This window comes from Temnothorax longispinosus, chromosome 11 (genome assembly GCF_030848805.1).
Source record: "Temnothorax longispinosus isolate EJ_2023e chromosome 11, Tlon_JGU_v1, whole genome shotgun sequence".
NCBI lineage: Eukaryota > Metazoa > Arthropoda > Insecta > Hymenoptera > Formicidae > Temnothorax > Temnothorax longispinosus.
The window spans coordinates 14475519-14491461 of NC_092368.1; the positions used below are offsets into that span (position 1 = coordinate 14475519).

At 34.4% G+C, this 15943-nt stretch overlaps 1 protein-coding gene across 2 annotated transcripts in view; it reads left to right on the plus strand.

Annotated features, from left to right (window-relative positions):
* The window catches only part of LOC139821264 (probable multidrug resistance-associated protein lethal(2)03659), a 26161-nt gene continuing 10218 nt past the window's right edge, over positions 1-15943 (plus strand). Inside the window, exons 1-6 of one of the 2 annotated variants that reach the window (XM_071792169.1) lie at positions 1-170; positions 10248-10352; positions 12295-12576; positions 13574-14004; positions 14527-14683; positions 15579-15781. In XM_071792169.1, coding sequence (XP_071648270.1) covers positions 10276-10352; positions 12295-12576; positions 13574-14004; positions 14527-14683; positions 15579-15781 — 1150 coding nt within the window. In that variant the 5' untranslated portion in view covers positions 1-170; positions 10248-10275. Of the gene's footprint in view, positions 171-10247; positions 10353-12294; positions 12577-13573; positions 14005-14526; positions 14684-15578; positions 15782-15943 lie in introns of those variants that run through there. The other variant, XM_071792170.1, reaches the window with a different exon arrangement.

Below are 15943 nucleotides of genomic sequence, written 5' to 3' on the forward strand. Positions count from 1 at the left end.
TTTTGGCCGGAGTGGATGTCGTTTCGCTTGCCGCCGCCGCCGCCGCCGCCGCCGCCGCCGTCGTCGTCGGGATCGTCACGCACGCTTAACGGACCGGGACGCGTCATGGAATCCTGATAGTGCACGAGGATACCCTCGTCCGAAGGCAGCAAGCGGTTCTCAACCTTGAGGTGAGTCTCCCCCGTGCGAATTACGGCCAGCTAAAGGCTGGTCACGCTGATTCGCGCGACTCCGATTCGGGTTACATAAAGGCGGGCGCATTTTTTGACGGACGTCCTCGGTCCGGCCGCAACGCGCGGCAAGAGAAACCGGGACGCTCGTGACTTTGTAAGAAGTCGCATATATGATTGACACGCGACGAGCCTTCTGACCTTTTCGCGAACAGGTACTATAGTGTATAGTACATACGTTAACTACAAATATTTCTCTGCTCTTTTATTAGTTCTGGAGTTTGGAAGTATCTCTTAATTTTTTTCCAGTTTGCTATTTTAGTATGACTAGTTCTATAAATATTATGCACATGTCGATATATGTATATGAATAATATACGAATAGTACGAAAAATATAAATGTAATAACATACATTGAGTATAACTGTTAATCTGCTTTTATGAATTATGAACATGAGATGATATATGTTCATGAATAATAGTATGAATATGTGCATATATAAGTTAAAATTAACTTGAAAAAAAGTGCACGCGCCAGTATGAAAAACTTATATATTTAAAAAATCTTGTACAAAATTGTTTTAATCCAATCAACGATATAAAATAATTGTGTATTGCAACATAAATGGTGCTTATTTCCGTAAAAAGAATGTTTAGGTGAATAATAAGTATTATTTAACATTTCATAGTTTTAAAAATGTTGAAAATATTTAAAAAAAGTGTTGAGATTAGAAAATTGTGTCAAATGAAAAGAGGAAATCTGATAAATGTTTAAAAAAAATTGTTTTTAAACCTATCAATTTTATTTTGTTACTTAATTATAACATTTTAACTTAACAAATTCACAGAATAATGAATTTTCTTCGCCAGTATATAGAATAACAATTAAATAATTTAAATTGACTGACTGGCAATATATAACGTCTTTTCGATGTGAACATTGAAAAAACTGTGAGCCAACTCGCTTTGTCGGATTCACACAGCACTTTTTCGAATCAATCATCGAGACATTAGATATTAATTTTGACCAAGGCCTTTGGTCAGATGATGTAATTTCTAAATTAAATAGTTTCAAATTTTATTGCGAAAAATATAACCCAGCCAGAGTTTGAACCTGGAACCTCCCGTATACCGTGCGGGTGTCGTGCCAATTAATTCGACCACTGGAGCTGTGGATAATATTTATCGCAATAACAACTATAAGATGGAGCACCGATTCTTCAGTCAACGGTGTATAATAAACAGAATAATGAATTTTCTTCGCCAGTATATAGAATAACAATTAAGTAATTTAAATCGACTGACTGGCAATATATAACGTCTTTTCGATGTGAACATCCCTGGCCGGGGTAATATTTTTCGCAATAAAATTTAAAATTTAAAACTATATTTAATTTAGAAATTACATCATCTGACCAAAGGCCTTGGTCAAAATTAATATCTAATGTCTCGATGATTGATTCGAAAAAGTGCTGTGTGAATCCGACAAAGCGAGTTGGCTCACAGTTTTTTTCAATGTTCACATCGAAAAGACGTTATATAATGCCAGTCAGTCGATTTAAATTACTTAATTGTTAACAAATTCAATTAAACACAATTGTAATTGTGATATATGTATAGTATGGACAAGAAGTATATCTCAATAATAGAATTGGAGACTTAATCGAAAAGAACGAAGGAAGTAATTTAAAATAAAAAGATTTAATTTGAAATAAAAAAATATTTAATGCAAAAATCTTGGCGCTGCTAGATCTCGGAATATAATAAGATAATATAAATAACACACATGTAAATAATATATTAATATAATGTACCTATTATATGTAAATATATAAAATATTAATACATTATCAACATTCAATTTACATTATTTACATACATGTATTACATATTATATATATAATATTAACATATTGATATAATAACACTCTACCGGCAGGAATGCCTGGACATAATACATATACATGTACATATATGTCATATACATATCAAAATGTCCAGGCATTCTTGCCGGTCAGTGTACATATATTTTTCAGTATTCAATATCAGTAACTGTTTGTCATTTATTTATCATTATAAAAATTTAACGGACGCGAACAAAAGAACATTGGAGAATATGTCCAGTGAAACTTGAAGAGCTTGATTTTCCTCGACTTGACTTGCATAAAAAATATCGGCGATACACCTAACCGGCTTGCGGAATCGCAAAAGTTTGCACAAAGTGCCCGTCTGCTTCCGAGATTTTTAAACGTCACGAAATTAAACCGAGCCGCACCGAAATCTCAAAGTCACACGTATAATCCGAATCCTAAAACGGACCCGAGGAATTCTCGAAGGATAACTCGTCAGAAAAGAGGACGCGTCCCTGAGGATCAAGGCGCCCAGTCACCCTAAACCGATCCGCGACCTCGACGCTTCTCCGTTGACGCCTGTTACGTAACGATTGTGCTTTTATCACTGTCTGCATTTCGCGCTGGTCGAGCGTGCGGTGTGGTGTTATATACCTCGTGTGTCACCGCGTGAATCGCGGGAATTGGTTTCTTCGGTCGAGTCATCTCGATCATTAGTTTCAAGTCTCGCGAACTCAAACGAGCGTAACGCCGAATAATGGAGCCGTTCACGATTACTACGCGGAAAAAAGAAACGATATACGCGCGGAGTAAGCAAGGTCCCGGAATTACTGCTTTTTGTAGATACCGCAAGCAATTTGTCTTTACTCGCATTTTGTATCGAGATAGTGTACTGCGTCGCGACGGAGATAATTAATAGTAATAACGTATCCTTTACTTTAAAAATACGTGAGTATATATAATATATATATATTGATATAAAAGATATTTTATCTAATTCTCTAATGAATGATAAATGAATACGGTGTCCAACAAAAGAATAAAAATGCCCAAGAATGAAGTTCATCATTCCTCGCTATTTTTTTTGTGCTCTGAGTACGAGTTAAATTACTCTATCACGTCACAATTCTGAGAAATTTGCGGTTAAAGTTGCAAATATTTTCACGTATTATAACTACAGTATGGAACGCGTTGAAAAAGTTTTTTCATTAGAACTTTCATCCCTTAAAAAGAATTTGTTGTGTCGATTATGGTTAAAAATATAATTATGATTGATGCAGAGTCTATATATAACGACGTCAAAGTTGCGACTTTAATATATTATGATATTGATAGATCCTAATATAGTGTGTTTAATAAATATATGTTGCCTGCGATAGAAATTTCTTCGTGCTTCGTTTAAATAATTTTTTATTCAACGCTCAGCATTCAGCATATTTATAGTCATGGCCAAGTTATAAATAATCAGAAGTAAAAACGCGGTCTTTGACAATAAGCATTTCGATAAGCAATTCTCATTGTCGGATACTGAAAAACAGATAAAAGAATCTCGACGATTTTCACAGGTTTAAGAGCAGTTTAAAGATTTTATTTTAAAGCGCGCTGATATAAGTACAACGCCGATGTACCGAGGTCGCGAACGAATTTGTGTAAATTGCGATGTACATATGTCGAGACTTAAAAATAATAAAGTTGCAAAATCGTGCATAGATAACGCGACTGCTTTCATGGTGCACTCGCCATAAAATCGATAAGGAAAAAAAAAAAGAAGCGAGCCAGCGGTTATTGGAGTCGATAGATAATTAAGAAATGGTATATAGCGAAGGAGATCGAACATTTGAATTTATTGATTTGCACGTCCGTTGCTTGCCTCCATAAATTTAACCCTAATATCGTTGGGCAAAGGTCAGATTTTTCGATGAGAGGCGACGGTGAAAAGAAATCACTGTGTCCGCTATATGCACGGTTCAATTAGTGCGCATATATTTAAGGTGGCTCTAAGGTAAACTAAAAGACTAGCCACATAAATAAAACTTTGGGAGGTTGTTCTTTAACATATAATAAACCATCTCTTAAAATTTGAGACCCTGTTGCCATGTAAATTATTGTAAACGAGCAATATAAAAAATCACTTTTTAACACAGCTTTTATGGGAGGTTATTGAATTTTTACCGGAAATGATATATCTTTTAAGAAAAACTAGAGATGTTAATAAAAAACTGATCACTGAAAGATGAAATCACAAGCTTTCCAGTGGTATATGAAAGGTTGTGTGTTGCCATGGATTTTTAAGAAATATTTGATCGAGAAAGTGATGATGCATGTGCGTGTCACGGAAGTAAAATGTCATGGACACGCTAAGAAGTTATATACGCCAGCGGGGAGACGGCGAGTCGGCTGCTAGATCTACACTATCTACACAGTACTTGCGCACTGACGCGTAAGAATCAAGACAACATTAATCAATCGACCTTTTATAATTATTATAAATTTATAAACTACTTATAAAAATCAATGGGAACATTATCAATATTAATAATTTTTATTTAGATAAGATGTTTAGGAAAAATCATAATGTATTTTATCAAGTTTTATGCGTGAGTTGTATTATTGACTAACGATGTCACCTTAGAGCCACCTTAAACGCGACGAGAGAGAGTTATTTACATAGGTTGCATTCCGATATTCATTGTCAGTACTGAAAAATCTATATTTTGCTATATATTATGTTACGTATACTATAGATTTTCAGTACTGACAGTCGCTGACAGTAAATACCGGAATGCAGCCAAAGTATAACATTATGAACATTATGCGGGAATGTATTTGTTCAGCTGTCGGATTTTGCTACTAGTTGAAATGCGGGATTTGTACATACGAGGAAAAAATATGCGGTGTTAAATACGATAATATACGGTAATTAAAATACGATATGACATCGAACGGTTTTAATGTAGATTAATAATTAAATGTTAAAATATTATCCGAATTAAGCAACCAATCTGAGATGAAGTAAAACATAAAATATTCAATTTAGACAAAAATTATTAGATAAAAATGTGATATTAGAAACTATATTTTATAATACGTATTGGTTTTTTGTCTCTTTGTCTATAATTTTATTATGGTTATTTTACAATAATTATTTTACACTTTATAACAACACTTTCTAATAGAAAATTAATAAGAGTACGATTGAGTAATATTTTGAAAGTTACAATTCTTATGAAAGTCACAATTTTTTAATCTTCGATGATACATAAGTTATGTTATCTTCGTTCCATTTTAGACATAAATATAGATGTATTCGATTATAGCTTGTCTTTATTTTATGTTATCTTCGTTCCATTTGATCGTGATAACGAACGAAATAATAACGGAATTTAAGCCATTTTATATGTCCTATACATATATCGACATCAGACACTGTAATTGGTATTTAATGTCCATTTCTATCAACGCGAAGATTAACTTATAATCTCGGTTTAACTTAACATCCTTTTCTAATTCTTACAATTAGAAAAAGATAAGAATAAGTTAAACCGAGATTAAAATTAATCTACATTGGTAGAAATGTACGTAATTGGTAGATCTTTTATTACTGAAAATTAAGAAGCTGCACTTAGTTGTCACGATTCTATTGTTTATAATTTCGTTTAAAAACATAGTGTCCCAGAATGTGCGCACACGGAATGTACGATGCGATTTTTTGTGCCAAGAAAAAAAAGAAGGCTTTTCCTTCGGTAAAATTGCGTCCGAGCAGTGTTTAAAAGCACAGCAATTTAAAACTAGTGATCGCTCTAATTATAAACTTATCTCGAAGGCACTTTTGACGCTGTTATACTATTTCTCTATACTCATAACAATTATGAACGATATCTATATGTGTGACGCTGTATTTACCGCAATTTAATAACGTAATGTGAGGAAATTTACTTTCAGCTATTATTTCAGCAATATCAATATTCTTTTATTAAGTTGTACTTATACATATATCGGCGCTCGCTTTTTACGGGTCAATTTACGAAATTGATCGCGCTTTTCATCAAGCGAAAAGCGCTGGGGAAACATGTCGAATAGATCAACAATGATCGTGTCTTTACCAATGCGATGAAAGAGACGTGTCGCGTTAACATAACATGATGTTCAAATTACGCCACGTTCCTTATCGATCGCCATTGCGTCAACAATGAATTAATCCTAATTGCCTCTTGTGTAACGAGAGCAATGTAACGGGGAAATGGATCAAGGGAATGGACGGGAAAAATGTGATTGGGACGATTTGGAATCGATTAGCGTTCCCACACCAATTTACTGAACGCGAGATAAGTTTTAGTAGCGGTCCATACCCTTCGATACAGCTCGGAAAACTATAATTTTATATAATATTCTAATTGTTTTTTAGGTATTTAAAAGTTTTGCGATGTAACGTAAATATTTTCCAATTTAAGAGATGTTCATTAATCATGACAATAAAATTGGACGACTCGAAAGATGAGTACTTTATTCCGGCAGAAAATGTCGCAATAATTAGAAACCATTAAATAATTACCTCTTAAAAAACCAGTTTACAAGTAAGTTTTGTCGTACAAAATATTGTTTTAATATTATGTAATAATATTATGGCATACAAAAATTGATTCAAATATACTGAAAAACAGAAAATAATTTTAAGTACAAAATATTAATCTTTTACTTAAGGAAGATATTTTATAGTTTTGTAACGGGGAATATTGCGGATAATCGGAAATTTATTTCGGCAAAAATTTGTCAGACTCGGAAATCTCTCAGTTTGGTTTTCTTATCGCTTCGCGACTGTCTCGGCTAAATCCTACATTGCAGGCGACGGATATATTAGAGTTGCAAATAATAGCCTCGATAATATTCTGATAACGCATGTTCCAACACCGAGTAATGGATGCGTCGATTGGGAATAGCTACGATAACGCACGCATATATACGTCCGCACACGTGAACGCGAGAGACACACAAGGGAATTAGCGCTCCGGGAAAAGCCAATCCACCGTATACGGGAGTAATTTAATTGAATTGCGAATTCGAGAAGGACTTCGTTCGTTACGGTACATTTAACAAAGAACGATGTTTTAATAAGACGACGAAGGACGCTTCAAGTGTCTCTCGTGAAAAAATACCGTTGGAAAACACGAGAAACATTTTTCCCCGTTTTTCACAACAGTCTTATATTTTTATTTAATTGCATGTATCTGCAATTTTAATTATATTTTATTAATGTAATATTATTACAGCATGTTTTGATTCTTTTTTATTATTTAGAAATTTTAAAAAGTGACTAAAGATACCTTATTTGATAATCAAGTTAAGTTTTGTCTTTGTTTCATATATTACAATATTACTTCCTAGTATCACGTCACTTTACGTTTTGCAACCTGATTTGCACCTGTATAATAGAACCTTCTATTATCGCCATTGTGTACATGCACGTTTATATCGCGTGAAATCTTCTCGTCGAATTTGCTCAAAGTTGCTTATCAGTCGGCGAGAGTCTTTGCAAATTTCTTCTCGGTTATCGCAGGATTTGTCGCGTTTAATAATCGTCAGCTCTAAATGATAATTATTCATGAAGTTCGTCGCGTACATTTGTCGCTGCAAAACTATACGCCGGATTTTTTGCAATTCATACTTCATTATTCGATCTGTTAATAATTAATCGTGATAATTCGACAATAATTTATTTTTTAGGTATTTTTAATTTATTTATTTCTAGGTATTTCTTTGTTAACTTTTGTGATCTTTGTTCTCTTGAGATTTTATCTAATTCACTTCCCACTTTATAGAGTCTCGATTAGCTTAATTACCATAATAAAAAGTCTAGTAATTCATTCCAGTAATTAATCTAATTGATTGTGTAATTATAAGTTACCGTAATAGGCTTTTCAGTACGAGAGAGGATTGTGAGTCTCTATAAACGCGTGGAGTAGCGCTATACACATGAATCAACACGAATCGACTGATTCACGCCCTTTGATTTCATTTAAATACCGCTCTACCGGCGAATCAATACGATTGATAACCAACGGGAATGGGTGAACTCGACAAATTTGCCTTTACTATTCACGAATATTATACGATTAGGGAATTGCCATCACAAATTACGAATTACGCAGAGCTTAATCGCTCGGAAACATCGCTTCAACGTCTGAGAATTTTAAGCGTATATAATTCGGTTTACGTCTGCTGGCTTCTTCGTCTTCGGAACATATTTTAGCAAGTGTCGCAGATTGCGTAACCGCGTCACAAAAATTACACTGCGTTTTTGCAACTGTATTCAGTTAATGCTTAACTCCGATTCACCTTCTTTGTCGTGGTTTTGTTATCGAAGCGCTACGGAATATATTGCGCAAGCCGTTTTTGGCAATTCATTTTATAATATGGATACTCAACCTTAACGTGATATTGAAATATATTATCTCCTCTTAAAACATGACTGTTTACATTTTGTGTCGTCTTTCAAAAAGTTGTGATTTGAGGAGCGATTGCTTCAAGATATGATATCTTTGTAAAAGAATTTTGGGGATATTTTATACATACATGATTTAATTGATTTTAATTGATTTTTTGGAAAATTCACACTATAATCAAAGAAATTACCGACTATTTACTTATTGAATCGTGATTGTTAATGCAATCTAATGATATAATGGTGAGTATGGATTATAATACGGAGATTAACGGAAAGACGGGATGACAAGTAAAAATTAATGCAAAGCTAGAGTTTTGAAAATTGTTGTATATGCACGCTTTTCAATACTTATTTCTGTGCTCTAGATACAGTTTCGTCGAATATTTTTATCACGTGTCCCTAAATAGTTCATCGAGTTCTTATGCAAATGATCTTCGTGACTTAAACCATCTCTTTACGGTTGTATAATTTAAACGGAAAAAAGAAAAAGTAAGAGAAGACTGATTTCAATCACAGCCCGAGTATACAGAAGTTATAAAAGACTAGTCTTTCTAGACCTAATCTTATCTTGTATCGGGTAAATAACCGAGGATTCATACATTTATAGGTATATTATTACTATATACAAGTCATTTTAGCTTATAGCTAACAAATTATGAAACCGAGTTACATAATTGTGATTAAACCGAGATAAATTAGATTTTAAAATTGAATTATAATTGTTAGAGAAAGTTGAAAAATTTATAATTGAATTGCAGTAAGTTAAATCAGATTTTTTATGCCTTAGAGTTAAAATGCAAAATTTTCAATATTATTGAATTATAATTGCCTTAAATTAGAAGAAGTTGAAATTTATAACTTAATTGTAGTAAATTAAAGAGCTCCGAAGTTAAAATATTTTTAGGTGTGATTTTTTTTTTAAACATGAGCGAAGAAAGAGCTTTGTTGAAAAATTGCAAGAGAAACTTAGTTTTTACAAACTAAAATTGGAAATTTGCAACTTTTAGTTGCGAGTTATGATAAATTAAAGGAATTTAATTTAATTTTAATTACCTAGATTAGAGAAAAAACTGAAATTTATAATTTATAATCATAATAAATTAAAACAGAGCTTCCGATATCTCAAAGTTAAAATACAAAATCTTCAAGTGAGAATTTTTAATTAAAATTTATTAAATATTCGGTATCGCGGATAAAATATTTGGACACGTGACGGCGAGCATTGATGCGAAAGATATGGAAAATATTGAAATAAAGAACGATAAGAAAAGTGTGAAACGTATGGCGAGAAGATTTATGGAGGCAAGGTGTTTATCACGCTGTCGAACAGCTGCCCCTGCTTTTCGCAACAATGCGCAATAATGCGAGACTCGCGTGCCAAGCGGAAAAATCTTCCTCGGACTCGATTACGATTACAATCGGTCTACGTGGAAGCACATGCGTCGCTGATAAGCGCGATATTGGGGATCACTGGCGTTACCTGATTCGTTCTGCGTAACATAGAGAGATAAGATATTTCAGACTTTATCAAATCTCTCTCAGCGAAGGAAGAAGAGACAGACGACGGCGAGGAGCGTGTGGTAGCTCAGGTAGCTGCATCACGATTGGTACACAATGTAGTTACCGTCGTGTAGTTGTAGTTACTGTCTCTTCGTCGTCTTCTTCTCTTTTTCTGCAAGCAACGTCATTCGGATGTAATCGGATGCGGCGTGCGCGCACGTGTTGTGTACTCGTACGTATTAGATACGCGCATGCATGTACTGAGGATCCATTATACCTTTGCAGAACAGTCCTGTGAGAGTGTGCCATCATCATGGATGGGAAAGTGTACACCGAGAAAGTGAAGAATCCCAGAGCGGGCGCCAACATCTTCAGCGTCTTGACATTTTCGTGAGTATGAAAAGCAAACGGCGGATACCACTTGCGAGAGATCAGGTGAAGAGAGATAGCTAAGGAAGAAGAGATAGCGCGGTCTGTAATTTAATATGATAGTCAAAAGTTTCTGGCTCAAAGATATAAAAAGGTGATAAAATGAAACAACCATTTTATCTTTCAATTATACCCTTTATTTTAATGCATTTTTTAGAACGACGAATTAATTTTTCTGTATTACTAAAAAAATATGAATTTTTGTTCTTAAAATAATTTAACACTAATAACACTTCTTCATCGTTCTTGCAGTTCCGATTTAGTTCCTAATCTGATTTGCGGAAAAAATTTATATCAAATTTAAATTTGATGAAAAAATGGTTTCCGCATGTATTGAGAAATTTCATGATTAAAAAATTTAGAATATTTTTTTCAGTAGTATAAAAAAATTAATTCGTTCTAAAAAATATATTGAAATAAAGGGTGATTATATTGACCAATAAATTTGTTAAAATACTTGTTAGTTGTTTAAAAATATTGTTTTATTTTATCACCATTTTTATATCCTTGGTTTGGAAATTTTTGGATCTTACGTAGCTTCGTGAAATATAATCAACGTATCAAATCGAATTAAAGCCTCTTGCACAATAGGCGATAGCGATAGCGATAGCGACAGCGACAAAGTTGCCGACAAAGGTATAGCTTTGTCGGCAACCTATCGCCTATTGTGCAAGGGGCTTAACAGTCTCGCGAATCTCGACTAGACGCGAATGTAATCTTTTTTATAGATCGATTGAACGCCACTTGTATAGACGAATGAAAAGGTAATTAAGACGATCTTGATCGGAGAAGTGAAATTTGCAATTAAATTCCGATCAATTAAATCAGAATTAATCCGGCCACATTTTTGTCTGATTTCAAGCTTCAACGGAATATTGTATTCGATTTGATAGTATCAAATCTTTTACACACTTGTGAATGTACAAGATGCTCGAGTGTACGATAGTATTATCTCTTCGATTACAATGCATTTTTCTCGAGTTGCTTTTCGGAAGAATCAGCCATAATAGATAGACAAACAGATAGATAAGGAATAAATAGATGCTCTTCACGTTCGTTGCCTCGCATCGTTATGTACATATCAGTAGGTCTTGGATGATATGATAAGCGGACTATGTGACGCGAATTATCGGAAAAGTTGTCGATGAATAAGAATCTATAAATAATGACGGGATCATTTTGGATCGCTTTATGGAAATATATGAAATTTTATACATGTCTGGCAACACAAACAGTTTTATTTTATTTTCACTTTGGTTTTTATGCGCAGTAACGTTTGTGCTCTTATCTTCACCTTGTTTTGGTTCAATTTTATTCAATTCGGATAACACGAAAATCACACGCAGTCAATTGAAATGATTTCCATCAAGTTCTTTGCATTCTTTATCTTTGAATCGCAACTTAAATCCGAAGATTTAAGCTAGTTGCATCTCTCTGGTTAGTCTCTCAAATCATTGAAGACTATTTTTATGAAATTCAACAACTCCATGTTAGCATTATATACGAATTCAATAAACATTGAGAAGCATTCTCACATTAATTGTGATTACCTAACATTATCTTGTCATAATAATTTTATTATATTTAATAATATACAATTTTTCAAGTTGAATGTATTTTCCAAGAATTTTTAATTTTGTAGATATTTTGACGTCAAGTTTTGTGTAAAGAAAGTTGTCCTTAGTTGTTATCTTGGGTTCTATTTGATTATGTTAAGTAGACATCACGCGATTTTGAATTAAAATTAGACAGAAGGATCAAATCAATTTTGCGAGATGATAAAACAAATAGTATCTTGGAAAACAGACGGAGAGATCATAGTATATTAGTGAAAGAAACATAATTTGAGCTGGACAAGTTGCGGTTGAGTAAAACGTGTGTGTTTTGCTTTTCTTCTTCGCAGTTGGGTCCTACGCATTTTCTGGGTGGGTTACCGCAGGGATCTTGAAGTAACTGATTTGTACACCCCGCTTAAAGAGCATACAAGTGGTATTCTTGGTGTTAAAATAGCGAATGCCTGGGAGAAAGAATGCGAGGCGTACCAGCGTCGACTGGAGCAGAGCACGAAGAGCGGGTCGCAGAAGGAAGTCAAGGAGCCAAGCCTGATGAAGGTCCTCATCAGGTGTTTCGGCTTCAAGACCCTGCTGTACGGGATTTTTATGGCCGTTATGGAGATCTTGCTCAGGTAATAATTTCCTCTCACGTCTCCCCTGAAAATCCCTCTGTGAAGTCTCAACCCAATTTTCTATATTCCCTGCATTTGTGCTGTCTTGACGAGTATGGAAAACCGATACAAGTTTCTGGCGATTTAATCCTGCGAAATTAAATCCTTAAGCCACGACCAAGCAATCTTTATTAACGAATCTTTCACGGTATTTTTTAATTACACAAAAATTTAACCAGGTGAAGATTGTCTAATTAAATGAATTAGATGTTTGTATAATTGTAAGTTCAGGATCTTTACGAACGGATGCGATGATTATGAATTTAAAAGCGAATTGAAATTTACAGATTTTTTATTTCCATTGAGGTTCATACTTTAGGATATAAATTTTTAAGAGAGATAAACTCCTATTTCACGAATTTTTTAAACCACTAATTTAACTTCTATTTGTTATTCGTTTTAAATATTTAGAATTAAATATATTTAATAAAAATCGCAATTGACACGCAAGTTCTCCCTTTCGCAGAAACATTTGTGGTGCGATCGTTTTTATAAATTAAAAATTCCGAATTCGTAACTTGAAGTAACCGTAGGATGTTAGCCAAGAAGAAAGTGAACTTGAAACTCATCAGGAGTTATATCAGGGCTTATAGATTTCTCTTTGGGATGCTGCATGTTGACGCATATTAACGTGTTTATCGGCGCGCCGATTCGCTATTACCTCCCACTGAAATCCTCTTATCGATGCAAAATGCCGCCCATTCTACTCGCAATGACACACAGAAGAGGAGGACATAGGTTTTCCTTCAATCCCCGATCCATTTTTATTGATCCCTAACGCTAACGTGTCTCGTGTAAATTAATATAAAAAAGATACAATCCGATTTATTGGTTACATTAGTCGAACCAGTCATTCGATTCATTTCCTTTCCAAAATCTCCCATATCTAATTAATGATTACATTGAATAATTATTTAAGTAATTGATAATATTTCTAGTAACGAATTTTCTCTCGCAGGGTGCTGCAACCGTTATTATTGGGTCAGATGCTGCTCTATTTTAACACCATGGATGTTGACAAGTTCTATGCTTACCTTTGCGCCGCTGGCGTCATTCTATGCTCCGCTCTCAACGTATTCGTCGTCCATCCCTATATGATGGCCATCCTGCACATGGGCATGAAGGTCCGCGTGGCCTGCTGCTCGCTTATTTACCGTAAGATGTTGAAGATGACCAGAACCGCGCTGGGCGAGACGACGATCGGCCAGGCGGTCAATCTGTTGTCCAACGACGTCAACAGATTCGACGTCAGTATCATATTTCTCCATTACCTATGGCTCGGACCTTTGGAGACCATTATCATCACGTACGTCATGTACCACGTGATCGACGTTGGAGTGTCATCTATCATTGGCGTCGCCTCTTTGTTGATGTTTATCCCTTTACAAGGTAAGAAGGCCGCAACTCTGACCGGTCAGGTTTCTGGCGATAAGAGTAATCGAGCGATCGAGTTCAAAATGACTTGATATGTATGTATTATATGCGTGTTTAGAAACGTTTAAATTAGAGAAGCGTGTCCATTGACGGAAATTGTCTTTTTGCTTCGGTTAAATAGTCAATTTTTGAAATCTTGATTTTTAATTGATTTTGATAAATAATAATTAACATAAATATACATAGATAAATAATAAATTACAAAAGGATTATAATAAGTAATAATTTAAATTAATTTTAATTTGAAATCTTGGGATTCTACATTTCTAAACTGGCGGCTTTTTACATCGTCTTAAATACTAAAATTTCTAAATTCCTAAAGTCTCGCTGCTACGTGTTTCTAAATTTTTTAATTTATTGCCAAATTTCCAATTACCAAGTCGTGTGTTTCTCTGCTTAATTAACATGTCTCATTTCGGCAAATCACTGAGTTACTCCTTAATCTTATTTTACGCCTCGTTTCTCGGAATTTCTCAGCGTGGCTGGGCAAAAAGTCGTCGGAGCTGAGATTAAAAACCGCCATCAGGACTGATGAAAGGGTGCGATTGACGAATGAGATTATCAGCGGAATTCAAGCCATTAAGATGTATACCTGGGAGAATCCCTTTAGCGCGCTCATAGAAAAAGCAAGAAGGTGAGTACTGCCGCTTACACTGATTACACAAGCAAGCATTTGCATCATTAATTGTACGTTGAGCAACATGTTTATTAGGGAAAAACGTCCATTGCAAAACGCACCTGGCAGCACCTTTGTAAACGGAAACGAACATTTCAACGTAATTAATGCTTAAATGATTAATGATTAAAATCTTAGATTATATTTCTCAATTAATTCTTTGAGGGATAATAAAAATTCCAACGTTAGAGATAAATCGTCATATGACCGAACGATTCATATTATACGATATTTTTCATTTAAAACGGATATATTATGACATTGGAGCGCTACAAACTGTCGCGGAACATCTCGCGGATATGTTATTTTACTTTCGCGATCCGTATTCTACACCGAGTTGAATCATCTGACATGTGAAGAGCGAATCGCGGCACTTGCTTTGGTTGTACATACTTCAATTGTAGTCGCTGCAATGTTGATACGATCGCATAAAATGATAACTGACGGCGACGGTGACGGCCTTGTCGCTTCTATTGCGCTTTTACGTTTGCATATTTCTGTATTCTTTTTTCAAGAGACATCACCTTTTAATTGAAGATTTCGCAATAGAGATCTCTGCTCATTTTTTGATATCTTGTGCGTTTGAACATATTAAATTGAATATATTAAATATATCTAATATAGATATTTTTATGCATACTTAGTTTATATACAATTTTTATTACGTTTAATCTGGAATAGAATAATGTTAATGATATGCTCAGTATCAAGTGTCCCAGATAACGATTGCTGTTCACATTCCTAATCGCTAATAAATATTCTATGGCCATTTACAAAAACCACACGTTATCTATTTATAATTCTGACATTTGAGTTACCTCTTCAATTTTCACACTACGAAATTTGTTTTTAGCAAGGAAGTTAATGTCATCCGATGGGCGTCGTATATCAGGGGTGTCACCTTGTCGTTCATCATCTTTACCACGAGGATGTCGCTGTTCATTACAGTGCTGGCTTACGTGTTGTTCGGCTACAAGATAACGGCCGAAAAAGTCTTCGTGATAACTGCCTATTACAACAGTTTACGCACAACTATGACTGTTTTCTTCCCACAAGGTAACCAATGTCAATGATATGCAATAATTATACGGTATCGGCAATATTAATGAAACACAAAGCGTTTGCAACGCTTTTTTCCTTATTTCTTCATTTTAGCTTCTTTCTTTTATCTTTCCTTACTTCCTTTTTTCTTTCTTTTTTTTTTATTTTGTTTCTTTT